The sequence below is a fragment of the Lutra lutra genome, chromosome 7 (assembly GCF_902655055.1).
Source record: "Lutra lutra chromosome 7, mLutLut1.2, whole genome shotgun sequence".
NCBI classification, from domain to species: domain Eukaryota; kingdom Metazoa; phylum Chordata; class Mammalia; order Carnivora; family Mustelidae; genus Lutra; species Lutra lutra.
In genome coordinates, this window is record NC_062284.1 from 17,961,419 (window position 1) to 17,982,415 (window position 20,997).

Here is a 20,997-nt window from a genome sequence, read left to right on the forward strand (position 1 = left end):
GAAGCACTGCCCATTTTTCTACTTGCTTTTTATTTATCAGCAGGAATTTTAAAAGGATATCTTAGTATGTATTAACATATATTTAATATGTTTTAAACTCAAACTCTCTACTTACTAGACTTAACACAAACATTTTTTTCTGTCTCTTATTTTTGGTGCCCTTTATCAGATGTTTTTAATTTGAAAGTCATACTTCTGAGATCTTTTTGTTTTCTGATGGTTTCTTCTCATTCTGTACTAGTTTTATGGATACCATTGCATCTCAAATCTTTTTATGGATAGCTGGTAGAGATTCTGCAACTTTTATTACTTGAGTGATCTTGTTTTTCCCGTGGGTCATCTTTTCAGGTATCCTTGGTCTCTCCCATTTGTGTTGCAGACTCTTTCAGGAAGGAAGCCACAGATGGGCTGTCTCTGTCAACCTGGGTGGGGTTTGCTGACCATCAGGACTGGCTTTCAGTGGGGGGGGGGGGGGCGGGCAGGGAGCCGTTGTTGGGTGCTTGACAACCAAAATAGTGAAATGTTTGCTCCACGTGCCGTGGTGTGCTGCTGGCCACCAACTATCTCTCAGTCTCTCTCCAGAAGTGATAAGGATGCAGTTCCCTGCTCTCTTAAACTGTGTGACACGTGACCTACTCTGATCCTTAAAATAGGTGTGAAAGTGATGTGTACATAGGAGCTTTAACAGCATCAGGACCTGATTTGCTGTGTTCCTTTTTTACTGCCAAGGTGATATGGCAGCATCTGAACAATAAAATCTGTCAGCCCAGGTCCATGAGTGGCTCAAACATGGAGACCCTCTTACCCCCCCACACTGGATATGCAACATGGGCAAGAAATAAACTTTTGTGTTAAGCCACTGAGATTTGGGGGGGGGGTACTGTGTCATTTGTTGCAGCAAATTCAAGTCTATTTATTCAGAATCATGTACATATGAGATGTCCTTGTTCCCATTAAACCTCTTAATAAGTTCCTTTTCTTTCCTTTTTTTTTTTTTTTTTTTTTTTTTTAAGTAGGTTCCCTGCCCAGTGTGGAGCCCAGTGTGGGGATCGACCTCACAACGGAAGATCTGAGCCAAGATCAAGAGTCAGACACTCAACGTACTGAGCCACCCAGGCACCCCTTAATAAGTTCCTTTTCATTCATTTTAAGGTGAGCGTTGGAAGAGAGGAAGCACTTGTTCAAGCTGCCATCTTAGAAAGTTTAGCAGCGTCTGTCAGTCTTGACAGCAAATGCCTGGGCATTGTTATAGATCCAGCTCCGGAAGTTTTACAGATTCCTGTTCTACTTGATGCTTAGGGAGACTCAGATGTAAACACAGTTCGGTCTGAGGGCTGAAGACAGTTTTCTCACTTCGTATGCCCTGATCCTGATTCCCAGGCAGGATGATTTTAACCAGCTGGGGTGTGGTCCTCCAGTGTGATTCCTTCCAGACACTTCCCAATGCCATGGGGAATGGCAACACTGGCTCAACTCAACAGGCCTGCCAGTGGTCCCAGCACTACTCAGTCCTCACAGAGGGAGGCATGAAGTTCTGATTAAAAACAGTTTCTGCTCTCACAAATGTTTTTCTACTTAAAACATCTGGCCACTAAACACCAAGCAAAACAAACAGAACAGAACAGAACAAAATAACAACAACAGAACACATCTTTTAGGATTATAGCAATGGACTTTGAACCACAAATTTCTCTTAGAGAAGTTCATTCCTTCTGGGGGAGTTTGAAGAATTACTGGATCCTCAGCATACAAGACAGTGAAGTGCCAAAAACGAGACAAAATTATTCAGGGTCAATGTGATGGAAACCTTTTTGGGGAGGAGTCTCCATTTCAACCACGAAACGGACCTGGGAACAGGATCTGCTTAGGGAGCTGAAATGTTTTCAGAAAAAAAAGCTGCTGTTATGGGGAATCTTCCTATTTTGTGACTAGTAAGCCTTAATGTCAGCATTACCAGGCTGCTAAAATTGCAGGTAATGGATGCATCCACCGAGATCCAGAGTCGCTCATTTTCCACATTCCACAGCAAGGTAGGCCATTTGCAACCAATGCACAGGCACCACACCTATGTTTAAACTTAATGTTGGCACAAGTAGTAACTCTGAAAAGGTACCTGTCTTTTCTCCTCTTTCAACTACGCTGGGGGCAGAGCAGATGAGTAATAAAAAGCTCGGGGCAGACGTAAAATCACGTGAGGCTCATCCTCAGGTGACCACCGAGTAATAGGGCAGGGGAGTCACTGCCATGAGTGGGTTCTGGTAACCTCTCTAAGATTTGCAGAGAACTAATGAAAGAAAAATCCTGAAAGAAAAGGCAGGTGTTCAGTCTACAAACCAAAGAAATCACCTCTACTTCACTGTCCTTTTTCCCCCTCTTTGGACCCACAGCTCAAAGCCCATGCTGAGGCTGGTATAGAGAGTGGCCAGCAACGGCAGGAGGCCCATCACCAAGTCCCAAAGCATCTGGTCATCCCTCATACCAGATGGCCCCTCAGGCGGATGCCAGGTACCACATGTTGACTGGGCATGGAAAATAATGAAAGGGGATGGACACTAAGAATTTACAAGATAAAGTCACAATTTAGGTAGGGCAGGCAAGACTTTATCTTCGGAATAATTTTCCATTCTAGTCTCTGCCATCAAGCAGGAGCCATCCAGTTAGAGGGACATAATTTGGTTTCATGAAGAAGCCATAGTTAACATTCAATGCCTTTGCCATCCTTTTAAGAGAACATACCGTTTTTGCTGTCAAGACAAGTAGTCAGAAAGAACGTCCATGCGATGTTGACTTGAAACCTATCTCAAATCTTCTGAATAGTTACTATCACCAGGCTATGAACACATTCCCCTACAAAATACTTTTTGTCTGAATTCCCCAAGTGAACCTGCTTTTAGATGATGTGGTCACACTTTCCCCTTGTGTTTCTAGGAAGAAAACCATTGTGCTAGTAAGGTACTGTGATAGAATGCAGGTGAAACTCTGGCTGTGTAGCCTGGGACCCTTTCATAATGTTGTACTGAACATGTAAACAAAACAAAACAAAACAAAAAAAGCCCAAAAAGTGTTTTTTGTTTGTTTGTTTTTTGGGGGGGTAACTTGTCTTATAAAATGCTTGGAGAGGTTTTTGTATAAGTTTATAGTACCCTGCCCTTTCTTTTTTTTTTTTTTTTTTTTTTTTTTTTTTACAGAAAGTTGTTTATGAGTATAAACATACTACTATGTTTATGTCTACCCCCAGGGATTGTTCTGGGTCTCACTGGAAAGACCACATTGTTTGGGAAGCCTGTGGGGCCAGACTCACACCCTTGTTCAGTTCCCAGAATGTGAGATTGGTGTAGGTGGGCCCGTGACCTTATCTCTACTATGAAGACCAGGAGGATGTGATCCCCTGCCCTTTGGGAAGTCCAAGTCTGTGATACGGACCCTCCTCTATGGAAGATCGGACCATCTGCGGCAAATTCTCCAGCAAGTCATAGCATTTTTCTGCCCAAGAGCTAGGTGTGGCTGAGGAGAATGAAGATGTATCCCTTGGCATAGTGACATAAGTTTCTGTCTGGTCTCTGATCTCATAACTCTTTACCTTTCATAGCTTTAAAAATTAGTTTTATTCTATAGTTTTTCTTTTTGGCAGTAAGTCTTAAACATCAATTATACAGAAATGACAAAAGGCCTTTGAGTTTATCCATGGCTTCATGCATGACTCATTCTCATTGACTTGGCTCAGAAAACATTCAGGCACGGAAGCAAGGAAAGAATCCCACACCAGATGCATCACCTCAAGTGCGGCACATGACACATAAACATCTTACATGAGAAACACTTGGGAACAGCCTTTGCCATCACACATGTGGACACCTTCGTACAAAGATTATTCTTGACTGAGGAAAAGAAATACACGGTCATTGGTTTCTAGGTACATTTCAGGAACTGATACTGTAGTTCTTAATCACAGTGGTGAGAAGCATCATTATCTGTCATCATGTAAATTTCCCCATGGCTCTTCCATACCCCACACCCAGAGAAGAGAACGTGGCATGTGTCAGAGTTTCTAAAGATAATTACTAAATAAATAACGTGACTTGCAGATCTATCCACACTCAAAAGGGATAGATCATGTCACCTTCCCTTTTAAGAATTCATTGTTCGAGAAGGTTCTCCTTGAGGATAAGTGCAAAGCAATTTAGAACCCATGGGGCACCATGGATGGTTCTCCGTGGTGACTGCAGGGGCTACTAGTCACCTTTGCAGCACTGAGGAAGAGCACAAAATAAAGATAAAATAGTTACAGTCACACTTGAATGAAGTGGAGGCATCATACCAAGAACGTTTAGGCTACTAAATTAAAAAACTCAGCTGCTTCAACTCAACCAAAGCCTTGAGCATGTTCAAGCCCATCCATGAAAGACGTAATACAATAGCCATTCGAGAAGATTCTTCCCATAGTTGAGTTGCTGAGGACTTCGCTTATTCCAAAGTCCGAAGTCAATAGGTCAGGGGGTAATAAAGAGCCTACACTCAGAATGTCATAACCCCACTCACTGCTAATGACCTCTAAAGGACACAAGAGGGGGACCTCCTGGGGTCTGTGGACACTGGGGCCTGTATGGGTCCGCTCTGGAGTCTCAGTTCAAGCACTTTCATGACCAAATCCAGGCAAGTTCAGGCAAGGGTCAGGACTTCATCTAACTAGGCAAAACTCCTGCATTTGATTACTTGTTATCTTTCTGGTGTGGCATTTCTTTCCAATATTCACCCTGAAGGGTGATAAGACATTCCTCCTTCTCCCAGTCTTTCTAGATGCCCGGAGATGAAAGTCACCTTCCTATCTAAACTGACAGGATTAGTGAATCTGCCCGTTACCTGATCCAGGGGGTTTTATACCATTTCAAAGTTTTTTTTTTTTTTTTTTTTTACTTCAGCCTGAAATGTCCTTCCTCCAGTGGCACTATTAGTTCATTTTTACCTGTCCTTTAAGGCTCAGGGACCACCCTCATCTTTCAGCAGGCCTGGGCTAGGGGTCCCACCAGAATTTGAGGCCCCACAGCACCCCCCACTGAGCTGCCTCGCCTCACACGTGGACTCAAGCTGCTTGCCTGGGGGTACCCTCCCTCTGTGGTGACTGACTAGGTGGCTGTTAACTTTTATTTCTGTACATCTCATGCTTAAAATCTAGTAGTGTCGCATTAATGTTTACTGGGTGACTGTCAGTATCTTTGCAAAAGTATATTCCAGAATGTCATCTTTGCGTTTGATGAAACGCTATTAAACAGTGATTCATTCATTTGTGAGTGAGCATTTCACACACAGCCTCGGGAAGAAGAATCCACACTGACAGGAGCTTCTGCTCACAGAATCTGATGGTGAGGATTTGGAAGTAACTGGCTTCAGACTTTAGAACAAAGATGTAACATTTGGCCAACTGCTCAGAAGAACAGAAATTTCCAGGTGGGAGAAGCTGAATGGTGCTTACCTTCCTTGGAAGGTTTGTTAATGATGAGGGAGCAGAAGGCTAGCTGAGGACCAACCATAAGCTGACACCTGCAACTTCCCCTCAACTGCACACTCCTGGGTGGGACCTGTGGGACATTCTTCCAGGAATCTCCCAACTAAAAGTTAATACCTTGCTAGAAGGGAAGACAACCTGAACTTGACAATGGCAAGACCTCTGGTATCTTATAGGTTGGCCCTCTTTAGCATATGAAAGTCCTTTTGAAATCTTCCTTTTCCTTAGTCCCCCAACTCCTGAGTATCTAATCAGACACTCAAGACCCCAGTGTGGCGGCTTTTTCTGCCCATGGGTCCTGTCCACGTGCTTTAATAAAACCACCATTTTGCACCAAAAATGTCTCAAGAATTCTTTCTTGCTTGTCATCTCTGGACCTCACCCCACTGAACCTCACCTATACTCCAAAACCACCTCCCTAAGACTTCTGTGCCCCAGAAGTTGGAAGGAAGCATAACACCACAAGCCAGGGTGGGGACAGCTACCCCCCCGGGAGGCTTCCAATGGCAATCTGTCCCTCCAGGAGGGACTCACTGCCTGAGCCCCAGAATCCTGACCACCCTAGGAGGAAGGCTGCACATTCCTGCTCACCTTCCTCCCTTGCACAGATGGGACCCAGGCACCAGGTAGGATAGAGAAAGAGGAGAGAAAAGAAAAAAAAAATTACTGTGACTGGGAGAATGGATTTACTCCTGTCGAGATCAAAGGTCAACAAGGGGATTAGACTGGGGGGAGGGGTAGGAAAGAGAGAACGTTTTTTCTGCTCCATCAGGACTCTTTTGGAAGTGAGCTGCTATGTTGCTTGCCATGGAGGTTTTCAAAGGCCTGTGGCAGAAAGGGCCTTGGTGTTCTAGTGAATTGCCCAGGGGGCAAGAGTGGGTGTGTTTGTGCTCAACCCGCTTCCACAGAAGGGAGCAACTGTGGTCAGTTCAGTTCATCGGAGCTCAACACATCTGACTTAAATAAAGGGTTCTAATGCCTTTTTTTTTTTTTTTTTTTTAATCAGTAGTCAAACTTGCCAACTGCAGAGGTTTTTGCTCCTCGCTCCCCTTGCTGGCACATTAGGCAAGGTCAAAGTCTCATGGCAATGGAGAGCTGGGACCCAAATAGAGGAAGTGGCCACAGACATGTCAAAATATATAGAAATCACCAAAGCTCCAGTGCAGTGTTGTTCCAGAACTTTCTGCAGTGATGGAAACATTCTCTCTCTGGGCTATCTGGCACAGAAGCCCCAAGCCACACGTGACCACAGAGCACCTGAAATGTGGCTAGTGGGACTGAGGACTGAATTTCAAATTTAAATTTTAATTATAATTAAAATTTGAATAGACTAAAGTGGTCTGTGGCTACTGTCCTGGATGATGCAGCTTTGGAGGGTACTTCCCCCCCAAACCGACTTAGCTCTAGTGTTTCCTTCCTCACTTTATCTCAGGATTGATGTGGCAGGCACAGATTCTCATACGTTTCCTATTGCACAGGCTGGGCACCTGTCTTTAAAATCCAGAAACCTGGCCTGAAATGTCATTTTTAAGCGTAATCTTAAAATTAAAATTTTGTGCTTGCATTGGCCTCTGGTTTCGCTTTTACAAGATCCTGCAAAATGCTTGTGCAATAGGTTACCATTTCTGCAAGTTATCGAGAAGGAATGTTTCCTCTAGACCAGGTCTCCCATCCATATAGAGACTGGGGATCATACAGGGACTTCTCCTCTCCGCCTCAGTCCCAGGGGCCTATGTTCTGTTGTAAGGGCCTATTTAGCAAGAGCAATGCCATCCCGTTAAATAATGACTTTGTTGTTTATACAGTAAAACTTAAACTGTCCCTGACCCCCTTCCCCCAGGGGACTTACTTAAAACAAGTCCCGGAAACTAGTCCCAGGTAACAAAGCCCAAATACAAGGGTGGGTCAGGCCAGGTGGAGGTATTCAATCAGGGGGGCGCATACTGTCTCCTAGCTACCAAGGAGTATGGGCCCGGCCCTTTGGGTGCCTTTTGGGCACCCATTCTGACCAAGGTGATAGGCTAGTTCAAATATCTACTATTGGGTAAACTGTAATTCAATCGGTCACTGATGTGTGACCTAGCAGGATTATGCAGCTTTCTCTGTGTTACAATCACATTGGCCACCTGTGCGTGGCCAGGCCCAACCACCTGGCCTTTGCCCTTAAAAGCTAGTCTGTAAGGCAGAGAGTCATCGCCTCTTTGTAAGAGGCGGCCCTGGCCAGTCAATTTGATTCGTGATGCTTAGCGTGAAATAAAGCTTTGCTTGATCTTCGCTTTGTATCAGTCTCTTTCCTTTGACCATGGACCCAACACCGTGGGACAGAGAGGCCTGCCCGCGATTTTGTTCTCCTGTGGAGGTAACACTGAACTGACAATTTTCTATCCAAAGCCATCATTCAAATTGAAATAGGGGCTTTTCAGCTCAGTTCCACCCAACAAGTTATGTTGGTGATGTTGCTCTTGGTGATGGGTGAGTAGACACTCTGTAAGGCTTCCAGAAGAGTTTTCTCCCCAGATGACCTGCCTGCCTCCTGCTCTTCTCATTACGTATGTATCAACCCAGATACACTGGGCACCATAAGCTGATGTTCTCCAGGACAGGCAATCAAAAACCATCTCCCACCCCTGGGCAAAGCAGCCTATAGCTGTGCAGGTGGTTCACGCCAAAAGACCCATCAGCTGAATTTTGACAGTCTTCTCTAAGCACAGCTTTGCAGGGAGGTCCTACATTTGGGAAACAGGAGACTCCCCTACTTTGCATTCACAGTCAGCAGAGGCAAATCAGGCTTCCAGGGAGAAATGGCTTTATGAGCCATTTAGGGATGTGTATAAACGCTGTCCTACTTTAACTGAAAGAAAACTCTGAGAAAACCTCTTCTATCTGTAGGTGAAAACAACATGGCGAGGTGTCCCATCAGAAGATGGGCTGACATGAAGCTTCAGGGGGGTCTGGTTGGTCGGGCAAACTACTCACATCTAGGAACCTCAAGATATTCTGGCTAACGTGTTTTCTCTTTGCCTTTCAGCAGTCCTCACACTGATGCGCCAGGTCGCCTATCACTGACTAGCCCTTATCAGTGAAGTGCAGGGAAGGCAGGTGATCCCCGGCTTTGTGCAAAGGGAATAAAATATATAAATACCGTAGGCTGTCTTGCACTTACAGTAAGCCCTTGGGTCTCCCCCTCACCCATCCTCCCCTCTTGGAAAGGCCAGGGTCACCTTGCCCTTGGGCTTCACACTCACCTGTGCCCCGAGAGTGGCTGAAGTCACCCTTCACCACTCGGCATGTCTTGCCGTCCCCACTGCAGACTCCACACCGGTCTTCCTTGGCCGCGGACCCGATGATGCCATCACAGCCAATTTTCTGAATGACCAAAGGGCTGGGTTATTCCGGGTTTAAGACTCGGAGAGATTTTCAAAGAGGATCTCAACAGCACTGACTTCTCCACAAGGCCCAGCAAGCTTGGTGCCTGGGGCCCACCATACTTTCAGAGGCCCGAGAAAATATTTTAAAATCAGAAGAGAAAAAAATGAATAGAATCTAGCTCGTAGTCTGTCTTTATATCCACATAGTTGTCATACATATTTTTTAATTATTTGTTATAGAGGAGGGGGTGTGAAGGCAAAAAAGTCCTCAGAAGTCCCACTGAGGCTGGAAGCCTGCCCCTCCGAGCACTGCCTGAGGCAGACACTAGCTTCTGACTCCCACACACCTTCCAGGGCGGCCACAACTTCACTGGATTCACATTTCTCTTGGGGCTACATGGGGCAACCTCTGTCTTGGTTGGAAGAGCCAGCAGAACAGTCTGGAGCAACCACCCTGACTTTCCTGTTGAGGTCAGGAAGCCCAGAGCTCATTGAGACATGCCTGGGAATGAGCCCCCCACCCCAGTTCTCTGTTAAGACCCAACCCAAGAAGACCCCTGTCTCCCAAACCTTTCAAAAAGGCCTGGGTGTGATCAGAGAAAAGTGACCTGACCCTGAGTGGCTCCGGACAGCACAGCCCAAGTCAGTTCATGAAAAGTGGGAAAGAGATATGAACTCATGTTCTCCCTTCAAAAACAAATGCATGGGTTTTATATTCTGCAAAACAACATACCTAGATTTATAGTATGGTGAACATGGAGTATTTAATTGTTCAGTAGTTAAATTGCTAAAACTCCCCTCTCCACTTTTGCCCCTGAAGTGAATACTTCCAGAACAAGACTGAGTTTCCTCACCACCCTGCTTTAGGGATTGGTGCTTTAACAGCCAGATTAACTCAGGCCAAGGTGATTTTGCTCCTTCTCACGATGCTTGGAAGGGTGCTAGCAAGATGCTTCTCTCCTTATACTATCCACTCCTACAGCAACTTCCTCTTGGCCTCATGGCTCACAACTTAATCAGAATCCACATGCTTTGTGATGGTAGCGCTGGTCTTTTTTTTTTTTTTTTTTTTTTAAAGATTTTATTTATTTATTTGACAGAGAGAAATCACAAGTAGGCAGAGAGGCAGGCAGAGAGAGAGGAGGAAGCAGGCTCCCTGCTGAGCAGAAAGCCCGATGTGGGGCTTGAACCCAGGACCTGGGATCATGACCTGAGCCGAAGGCAGCGGCTTAACCCACTGAGCCACCCAGGCGCCCCCTTTTTTTTTTTTTTAAGATTTATTTATTTGCCAGCGAGCAAGCCAGCGAGCATAAGTAGGGGGAGGGGCAGAAGGAGAGATTCTCAAGCAGACTCCCTGCTGAGTGCGGAGCCCAATGAGGTGCTCGATCCCATGATCCATAAGATCATGACCTGAACCAAAACCAAGAGTGGGATGCTTCACTGACTGGGCCACCCAGGCGCCCTGCAATGGTTCTTCAACAGGAATGTGCATCCACCTCTCCAGGAGGGCTATCAAAACAGACTGTGGGATCCTGTGCCCAGCAGAGCTGTGCATTTCTATCAAGTTGCCAGGCGAGGCTCCTGCTGCTGCTCGTCGGGACCACACCTGGAGAACCACCCCAGGATGGGATGCCCCGTGAAGAGTGAATGTGTGTTCCTCCTAAGCAACACTCCCAGAGTCTCATCCTGAGATCCTTTCATTTCCTTAGGGAAGAACTGTGAGAAAATTACTGTTGCGCATCCAAAAATGGTAGCATAACTGAATATGTTTCCGAGAAGACCTGAAGATCTGCTAATGGCTGAGCAAAGTGAGTCCAAAGATGACCATTAAGAAAACTGAGAAAGAGCAGCATTTGGGGGGTGGGGGGAAGGAAGAAAAGAAAAATTCAAATGTGTTTAAAGTGACAGAAAGGCAGGCCAAGGGCAAGGGGCATTTAGCAGCCAGAAGCCAGGCAAGGAATGAGTGCAGGCAAGTGGACTTGAAAGGGCTGAGGAGATTTAGTGACACGTGGAGACCCAGATGGCAACTGGCTCAGACTGCAACACCTCACTGGGGCAGGACACCCAAGGGTGGCCCAGAGGTAGACCAGTTGCCGCAGGGTACCTGGCACCTGGAGCACATTATAGGAGCTGCCACAGTTCAGGGTCTGGACCTCTGGCCGATCGTTCAAGCTGCTCGATATAAAATGAAGTAGGCTAAGAATGCAAGGCAGCCAAGATCCAAAATTTTGCTCAACCAGCATGCTCAGCAAAGGACCTGGAAGCAAATCCATGGGGTCCTGCATGTGTGTGCTGCCCATCTATATTGCTCCTGTGTGTTCAGAGCTCCAGACTTTTCCCTAAACCCTGACCTCTTTCATGTCACCCTGACCTCACATGTGCCTTCCCCATCTCTCAGGTGCTTTCAGCTCTAGACTTTTCCTGCATGGGCTTCCTATTTTCCTTAAACCACACTCCCACTCAGCAACAGTGGGCCTCTGGCTTGGCTACCTACTCCCTGTCTGGTTCCTCGGTTGGAATTTCCTCATTAAACACTTTCTAGATGCTCTAAGTTAACACCCCACTCTGTCCAGACAGCTTCCCTCCCTAGACCCAGTGATGGCACCTGACAAATCTGAGGCCACACAACAAGCTGTCTGGCGGGGCCAGGAGCAGTCCCTCACCTCTCGCCTCCCAGTCCTGGGATGGCTGGGTATCTCCCCTGATTATCCTCAGCCAAGGACTGGCGATCACTGGGAGTTTCTGGAGAGCGTGGGGCTCCTTCTGAAGGCAACTGGGTTTGTAAGAATGTAGAAATGTTCAGAATAAAGAAGCTAAAGGAATAGGAGAAACGCCACCTGGAGGGAAAGGGAATGTGAAGGGAGAGTCTGTGCTAGGATTTCAAAAGGCCATCTGCGGTCTGGCTGGGAGATCAGGACAAGGGGCAAAGCATGTGTTTGCAATCTGCCAGAGCAGGAATTCATCCAGAAGCATAAAGGGCAGGCATGGGTGGTACTTCAGGAAGAAATGGGAGTGGGAGTGGGAGGAAGGGCCCTTAGGAGAGCACACACTTTCCTGGATGAGCAAACCACTTCTCCCCCAAAGTCCCCTGAAAGAAGGACCTTGGTGGGAAAGAGACAAGTGATGAGGAAAAGTCATGGCATAAGCGAGGGCTTGCGAAGCCCCTGCACACCCAGACCAGCATGTGGTGTCTTCATGGCTGACCCTGGCAGATGCTGTTGGCCCATACAAGCAAAGGCAGGTCTGGGGCAATTTCCTACCCCTCATGAGACTCTTGTAATGGCTCCTGGAGCATGTATAAAGAACATGTACACGTCTGTGCGGCAGCAAAGCCCTAACCAGTACCCATTTAGACCTCATGGCATCCAAAGTTGAAGTAAATGCAATGTCTGGAGTTGATTTCCTTTTTTTCAGGGATGAAGAACAAGTCAGTTGGGAGTCCAGTAAGGCCTGATGTCTGTGGGGATGCTGGGGCATGCTGGGCCTGCAGGGAACTAGCCCTTGCCTCTTTTCTGAGGGCCTGGGATGTTTACAGGCAAGTCCAGGGGACCCCATCCTCATCAGCATCTCTTCCTTTCAAGAGGCCCAATACAGGGCGCCTGGGTGGCTCAGTGGGTTAAACCTCTGCCTTCGGCTCAGGTCATGATCTCAGGGTCCTGGGATCGAGTCCCACATCAGGCTCTCTGCTCAGTGGGGAGCCTGCTTCCCTCTCTCTCGATGCCTGCCTTTCTGCCTACTTGTGATCTCTCTCGTGTCAAATAAATAAATAAATAATCTATATTTAAAAAAAGGCCCAATACAGCATCTAAAGAGTGTGGGTTTAGATCTGGATCTGACAAGGGGGGGATCCTTTCAGAAACCAGATTTTTTGGTTGGTCATGGGGGATAAAATTAGTCTATGAAGATGCTATGTCCTTTCGGACAAAGTCCGGCTCTGTGTGCTCTCGATAGCCTAAAAGGAACAACTTGCCCCACTTTGACCAGTAGTCAATTTCTAGGGTAGGCAGAAGATCTCCCAGGCCCAGGGACATAAGATTGCCTAGGGTGGGAGTCCTCCAATGCCAGCATGCCAGAATCACCTAGAGGGCTGGGCAGGTCACCCACTGCTATAGTGGGGCCCATGGATTCGTCATTTCCAGTGAGTTCCCAGGTGATGTTAGGGGCCCAAGACATATTGGGAGTCCACTGTCCTAGGTTTGGAGCTCAGAGATAGAAAGCCTCATGGAGGTAGCCATCGCTACCAGATGCCAAGCCTTCTGTGTCCTGTGTACCTGTGTAACTCTCCCTGTTCTCCACCCACACCCCCTTGGAAAGGGCCTAGTCATGAATTCCCACTGGTAAAGTAAGTCCTGTTGCCTCCACCCTCTGTCACCCCGAGCTAAAGCAATTCTGGGCTGAGGCATCCTGGGGGGATGTGAGGGAGCCCACCTGAGCCACAGGACAACAGAAGCTGGCTCCCCTCTACTTTCAGGAAGCAGAGGCCCCATACAGTGGTGCTCAGGCCAAGGAAACGATCCATGGGAAGATCCATAACAACAGAATGTCTAGTCACAAAACCATAAATGCCCTCAACTGAGGGCCTCACAGATCACCTGGATGTTCTGTCCTTCTACTCATAAGCCGGTTACACTTCTACACCCCTCCACCAAGGAAACAGAAACTCCAACCTGGAGACTTCCAACAGCCTTGCTTATAGGATTCATGTTATCTTAACATGTTAAGTTGTCAAAGGCTGGATACAGGGGAAACTGCTCTGTTATTTTCTCCTCTCTCCCTAAGCAGCATCTTGTTTCCATTTTAAAAGTCAGCTTCTTTCACTAAGACTTCACCTCTAAGAACAAAGCTATCCTCAGACCTCACTTCAAATTGTAGCTAACGTCCTTCTGGATTAGGGCTAAGTTACCCAGGCAGGTAGGCCATCAGCTTCTCTTCCCTAAATGTTATGCTCAAGGTTGTCATCACAACACATATCCTGAGGATGATTACAGATTTGGATATGAGCCTCAGTTTCCCCATTCTTAAAGCAAGAGTAGTAACCTCAGCCTCAGAGGTAGAAAATGACCTCTGCTCTGGCTCACAGCCTAGCGCCCTGGTGACGGCTGGGTGTTGTCAGGACAGATGGAGACTGCCAACTTCCTGCACAGGCTAACTTCCTTCTAGGGGGTTGGGGGACAGCTACCACTGTCTGAGCAGATTGGGGATGAATAGGTCATTGTCCTCTATCCCTTTTTCTTCCACGGAACCCCTACTCTCTCCAAAAAAGGAAGAGAGGGAAGGAGAAGGTAGGCAGGACCACATCCTTCCCCTGTCCCTCTTGGTAAAAGATGCACGGAGAGCCAGTGTTTAGGGGCTCACCCACAGGTGGGCTCTCCCATAATATCAAGCAGCATCCCCATGCAGCAGGCCACTGTCTTCCCTAGGGAGCTTCTCAGATCAGGTGCAAACAGGAATGCACACAGGGTCACCCTTTAAATTAATTCTTCAGGGCACTCGGGCTGGGACAGCTTTGTGTGCTCTGCCCACTCTGATTGGAATTATTTTCGGCACTGAGTGCATTTGAGGGCAGGGCACACAAGGGATGCCAGTGTCTGAAGAGCAATAAATCTGAGAAGCAATTGACAACAGTCACACTAACCTGCCAATAGTGGCATTTCCTCCCTTTGCCACACAGTTAATGCAAATGATATAGAATATGCTTGTAAGGGGCTGGGATTTTTTTTTTCCCAAAATGGAAGCTACGATAGCACTCAATTCAAGTCATTAGTTCTGAATTTTTTTCCAAGAGAGAGAGAAAAAGAGAGAGAGAGAGAGAGAGACTGACATGGAGAGGGACAGAGGGAGAGGAAGAGAATCTTAAGTAGGCTCCATGCCCAGCCAGGCTCGATCTCATGAGCCTGAGGTCATGACCTGAGCTGAAATCAGAAGTGAGATGCTTAACTAACTGAGCCACCTAGGTGCCCCATTTATTTATTTTTTAAATTAATTCCAAATATTAAAGGAGTTTTGTTTTGTTTTGTTTTTTAAACAGTCTCCCCACTGAGCAGGGAGCCTGATGCAGGGCTTGATTCCAGGACCCTGAGATCATAACCTGAGGCAAAGGTAGATGCCCAACTGGCTGAGCCACCCAAGTACACCCCAAACGTTAAAGGAGTTTTAACAATTGTTCTTATGAAGTCTGGTATTCTAAGAGGGAAAGATGACTAAACCAAAGGAAACAGCAAACAATAAACTCTAGAATCTCCCTGGGTTTTCCTAGCGATCCCCAGCAGTTACTTTTCTGCATACTCTAGCCATTCTTGCTACCCATTACTGAGCTTTCAAACAAAGTATTAAAGTTCCTGTTCAGTGTCTGCAGTGGGGAGCACTGTTCTGACAAACCAGGGTATGCGGCACCAGGGGAGGGCACTTCGGGGGCATAATCAATCAAAAGCTCAAGATAGTGGGGACCTGGAAGAGAAAGCACAAGTTCTTTTTGGTAGAGCAGACTCTGTGAAACATGCAGAAAGCCTAGAAAAGCTTTAGTGCTTAGCACTGTGGCCTGGAGCAGGGCACAGGATGAGCCAGGGACAGGGTGGCCATTTTTCCCAGAAGTGAGGAATATCCATCTTTAGTGATTTGAAATCTGGATTCTACCCCTGGAATCCCAACCCTGCTTGATGGAAGATCACCAGCGACAGACAACCTCTTCGTTACCACATCTAGTGGCCTTTTCTCCATCCTCATCTTTGACCTGGTGGTTTTTTCTCCTGAAAGCCTCTGGTATCTACTTTTTCTCCATGCTCATGGTCACAGCCCAGTTTAGGCCCTGATGATTCAGGACATGACCTACAGTACCTGTTTCTTCTCCTCTGCTGCCAGATTAATCTTCCCCTAAGGAGATGAGAAGGCCCAGGGTGGTGGACCTCTGCCTTAGGAAATCAAGACCCTCCATGACCACATCACACCTGCTCATCTCTTCAGCTCGCCTCCCTTCTCCTTCAAATCCACACTGAATCCAATCTCCTACCAGCCCCCTGCTGCAAGCCCTATCGTCTCTCAGTCTTGCCCTAACACCCTCCTATCCGGTTTCCCGGATTCCACTCAGGCCCTACCACAGCCAATTCTCTATAACCAAGATAACTTCACTCTGCTTCAATCCCTCCACTCCTGTCAGAATGAAATCTAGGTTCCTGTCACGACCTCCCAGGCCCTGTATGGCCCAGAGCCCGACACCCCTGCCCTCACTGCCACTCCCTCCAGCACCTGCCACTCAGCCCTCCTCTGCTTCTGGAACCCACCAGACTTAGAGCCACCTTCTGCCAGGAGCACTCTGTTCTGCCTTCACAAAGCAGATTCCTCCACAAATGCGATCTGCTTGGAGAGAAAAGCCATGCCACTCACAGTCTTCCTCAGCTACAACTTCTCTCAACCTATGACACCATTTTCTTCTCCACATGGATCAGTCCTTGGAATGACCATGTTTGTGAGTTTATGTGTTCCTTGTTTATACATTGCATGAGGACAGGGACCCCCTTGGTCCTGTTCACCACTGAACATCTAGCACACAGAATGTGCTCAATAAATCTCTGATGAATGAATAAATCAAGTTCTACCCCATGTGCTGTTACATCTAAATCAAATCTCACTGACTCTCAATCATGACTTCATTCTTGGTTGTTACGGTTTCGCATGAGTAAGTCTTATCTTCGGGACACACTTCAGCCACAGGGAGGGCAGTGTCTTACAATTCTTTGTATTCTTGTCCCCCATGCCCAAACACAGCGGCCAGCATGGTGTTAAGCACATCATAGATTCAATAAATGCATAAGATATTCAATAATGCATATTCTGCAATAAATGCATAATAAATGCATAAGATATTCAATAAACGCTTGGTCTCTTACCAAGCTGGGACATGGGGCAAACTGGGAGCAGGAGACTTTGATTTTCAGAATGGGTCCTCTGCCTCTCTCTTCTGTGCCCTGAACCTGCCAGCAACCCCTTCCCAGTGGGGAAGTTTATTCTCTCCTATTTTGAATTGGGACTTTCTCATACAGGTTTGGATGGTCTTTGATTGTTTTGTTTTGATTTTGCTTTTGGCCAGGAGGAGAAGCATTTGCCTTCTTCAACTTCATAGCTATCTTCTTACTACAACTCTTTCTCTTCTGTTGGAGGGATGCCACTGACTTCTTGCTTTAATTTTAACTGAAGGCTTTTAGGTCAGTAGTACGGCACCCGGCCCAGCAGGGCCTGGGCTCCTGTGTTAGCTGCACCACCCCTTGCTATGTTTGTCTTCTTGACTTTACCTTTGTTTGGCTAAACTACATATGATTTCTTCAGAATGAATGCAGGAAAACTAAAATTTCTGAGTTCTTCTGTTTCTCAAAATTATTTTGTCCCTGTGCTTGATTGATAATTTGGCTGCAGAGAATTCTACAATTATCTTAACTTTGTGCCAGGGTCTGTGTCTCTGCATTTTTCTTCATCTTTCTTATTCCTGTTATTGGTTTTTTTGATAATCAAAGAGCTGATGATCTCTGGTTGACCACTTGTATTTGAGGATGAGGTACAGAAAGGTAGCCTGAGGGGACTCTGTATATGAGGTTGGAGGTGTTGCGTGGTTGGCTTCCATTTGGGACTGGCATGAGGGAAATTGGAGTCCACTCCCCAACTCAGGAGGGTGAGCGCTGTGCCCAAGCATGGAGGTCACACACCTGCTCCAGCTGCCCTTAACCAGTTTATCACACAACTTTGAAAAGGAGGGCCCTGATACTAGGTGTGAAGATCATTACCCAACAGCACATCAAGCTCCAAGTGCATGGCCAGCCATGGTCAGCCATGTTGTCTGACTCTTTGCCTTCTCTTCAGTTGCAGACAACACCTCACACCTACTCTTCTTCCCAAGTCCTAGATGCCCTCAAGCTTTCTTTTCTGTTGTAACTCTGCTTATTCCTGTTCCGGCCTCTGCTGCTTTGTTCCTTCAATGGAACTTCCATTCTCTTCCACCTTCCAGAAAGACATGGCATCTTTCTTTTGTCAAACAGTGACCTCTGCTTCTCTTCCCCATCATGGTTTGTGCATTCCTGCCTTTACCATCAGTTTAGTGGAGTCCTGTCATGGGAGAGGAGCACATGTGAGGCTCCATCTGCCAGCTTAACTCAGAAATTGTTCAGGGAAATTAATCAGACGGAAGGGGTGCAGGGAATGACTTCAGAGCTTTAGGCACTGCTTGGCCATAAAGGTTAAGCACCAACAGTCCTCTGCAGGGTCATGACATGGGGAGCAGGAGTAACCAGAGGGTAGAAATACAGGCCCAAGCATGAGATCCTGGTATATTTTCCTGCATGCTTGTTACCCTTCTTTACACAGTGGGACTCTGAGGCCAGAGTCTTATAGTCCTCCTAAATTCCACCAGTAATTCTACTTGCTTAATGGGCTATTGTACACAAAATGGGAGGCCAATAAATGCTGGGTAATGAAAACCGTCCTCTGAAATGGGCTCCAGATTCCACAATCACTGAAGTCTTAAGAGCAAGTGACCCATCCACCCACACATCCACTCCCTGGGTTTCTCCTTCAGTATGTAATCAAAGGCTCTCCTTCAAGCCAGCTGCTGGGAGAACAAAGATAACCAAACATAATCTCTCCACCAAAGAAGCTTATGGGACCTGAAGGTCTTCCTGGTTTTCATCCAGCCCAAGATACATACACAGATTAGGAGCTCAAGCAAGTGGGACCCTAATTGGAGTATGATGCCTACACGTGTACTCAAGCTGGTGAGGCCTTAAAGAAAAGCCAAGTGTACCTGGTCTCAGGTATATCCAGATCTGTCAGTTTCACTCGTTCACTTAAGATCAGTAGCTCTGAGGCAAAGTCGCACATTAGAAACATATTAACTTGATTTCTTTGCCTCTGCAGGCCAACACTAGGAATTACGAATGATGGAACTCCTGATTTATACAGACTTGCTGAAAAATAGACAATGTCTGTGTTTCTTTCCCTGACTTGCTCCTACTTTTATGAGTGCTGTTAAGTTTCATTTCAGCATGTTAAATAATTTGTGACTCACTGAAATGAAACTTAACTCAGTCCTCATAAAAACAGAACAAAATGGTATTTCCATGTTTCATGTTATGGTTGAATCAGCCTGCTATTTGAAGCTTAGTGGAATCTGCTCAAAATGCCATTTGGGAGCCTCTCGTCCCCTCCGTTCTCTACCAACTGGTCACTGTGATTCTCAAAATTTCCCAGAACTCCTTCTGCCACCCCAAAATAGCAAAATTTATAGCTAAAGGGAACAGAGGAAAAAGCTAGTAAGTGAACCCTGGCAATATTTCTGTAAGTGCTATCTTACATAAAATGTGGATGATTCCTACCTTTTATCCTGTATAATCAGGTTACAGTACTGATGAATAAGTACAGATCCTCTGCTCACTAAACTCTTGAGATGTCTTTTATTACTATTCTTCTTTTTCATCAATTTTCCTTGCCTTAATCATTCACAAGTACCACAGGAATCCAGAATATTCTACTTTGGCAATTACTGTAACAAGGCATCAATACTATATACTTGTGTTTAATTTCTTATATTCTTCTTTATTTTTTAAAAGATTTTATGTACTTATGAGAGAGAAAGAGCGTGGGCGAGAGCATGAGCAATCAGGGGGGAGGGGCAGAGAGTGAGGGGGAAAGAATCTTAAGTAGACTCCGCACTCGATCTCACGACCCTGAGGTCACCACCTGAGCCAAAACCAAGAGTCAGATGCTCAAGCAAGTGAGCCACCCAGGTGCCCATGATTTCTCATACTCTTATTTAAGCATGCTCAACTTTATTATAAAACTTCATTAACTATGACTTTACTAAGTTGGATTTTGTGAGAATTGATTTCCCAAAGGGCTAAACTGAAGCTTTATAGTTTCTTTCTGAGGAGTAAGAACGGTTAGTAAAATTACAGGTTGTATTTTTACTTCCTTCAGGAAGCAAGTGGTTTCTCAGGGATTTAATCTCATGAGGGGCCTATGTGTACATGCTGCCACCACCTATCAGGATGATGGTCCTTCTGCTAGGACTGGAGGCAGCTGATTCCTGGGGTACATCTCCTCTACCAGAGGAGATGGTACTTGTGAGAACGGACGAGGGGTGAGGTGAGGCTCCGATGAGCCTGAGCCAGCCCACCTGCCACAAAACATCAGGAGGAAGGGGCACTGTCTGCACCTGTGTTGAGAAGTGGTGCTTGGTTAGGACAGCGGTCAGTAAATGCCATGACCAGGATGGGGGTGAAGGCACTGGAAACAGACCAGGGGCCAGGCAGAGATGGGGTGGCTTCTGGGAACGGAAAGGCAATACTCATATTATTGCCATCACATTCAAGTGCAGGGCAGGCTCTGGCGGGATGGTGCCAGATGACCACAGACTAAAGGCTGTCAGAGCTGTTGCGTGGCAGCTCACCCATGTTGCTCCGACTGATAAACTGGTTCATTTGCTGTCATGGCACTGGGAAGAGTTCCTCATTGAAAAGCATGAGGTTAGAACAAAGGTCACAGAAGGGGCCCACTGGCACTGATCACTTTCAGCTGAAATCATGTCTGGCCAACTCATATGACCCCACTGGTTGTTCATCATTGTGCTGGAGGATGGCTGGCGTAAGTGTAGAATTTAGGAAAGAAAAAAAAAATCCTGCACTTGACTTGCTGGCGGTTTTACAGAGAAATGCTGGCAATTTCGGTGACAACGATAAGACCTGTGTTCATGCCGCCTCCAGGCTCTGCACATTCTCCACAACAACGCTGTAGCCCTGAGGGCCACCAGTCTCACCACTGTCACTGCCTCCTTCCCCTAGAGGACTCCTTGCCAAGACTCTCAGGCACCCAGTGCCTATCACTGACTCATATCTGGATTTGATAATAAAGCCAGGCAATGCCTGGATGTTGTCAAATTCTTTTCCTGAAAAATCTCATTTTGGGACTAGTCTGGACATGGTAGGGGGAAAAAATCCACTAGGGTTGAAATGGCCACAGGGACTACCCTAGAAGTTGTGTCTGTGTGTTTCTGCCTTTCTCCCTTTTACTCCATCTTGCCTTGGCCAGGTGTCAGGAAGCAGAGAGAACAAGAAAGATGTGCTGACTTGTGGGGTCAGTGGGTCCCAG

At 46.5% G+C, this 20,997-nt stretch overlaps 1 protein-coding gene across 4 annotated transcripts in view; it reads right to left on the bottom strand.

The window, feature by feature from the left end:
* ADAMTS17 (ADAM metallopeptidase with thrombospondin type 1 motif 17) overlaps positions 1–20,997 on the bottom strand; it is a 336,604-nt gene that overhangs the window by 96,797 nt on the left and 218,810 nt on the right. For 2 of the 4 annotated variants that reach the window (XM_047738519.1, XM_047738518.1), the window contains exons 15-16: positions 8,749–8,869; positions 3,810–3,878 (exon numbers count right to left, since the gene is read on the bottom strand). In XM_047738519.1, the coding sequence (XP_047594475.1) occupies positions 3,810–3,878; positions 8,749–8,869 (190 nt within the window). The remainder of the gene's footprint in view (positions 1–3,809; positions 3,879–8,748; positions 8,870–20,997) is intronic. The other 2 variants (XM_047738521.1, XM_047738520.1) reach the window with 1 other exon arrangement.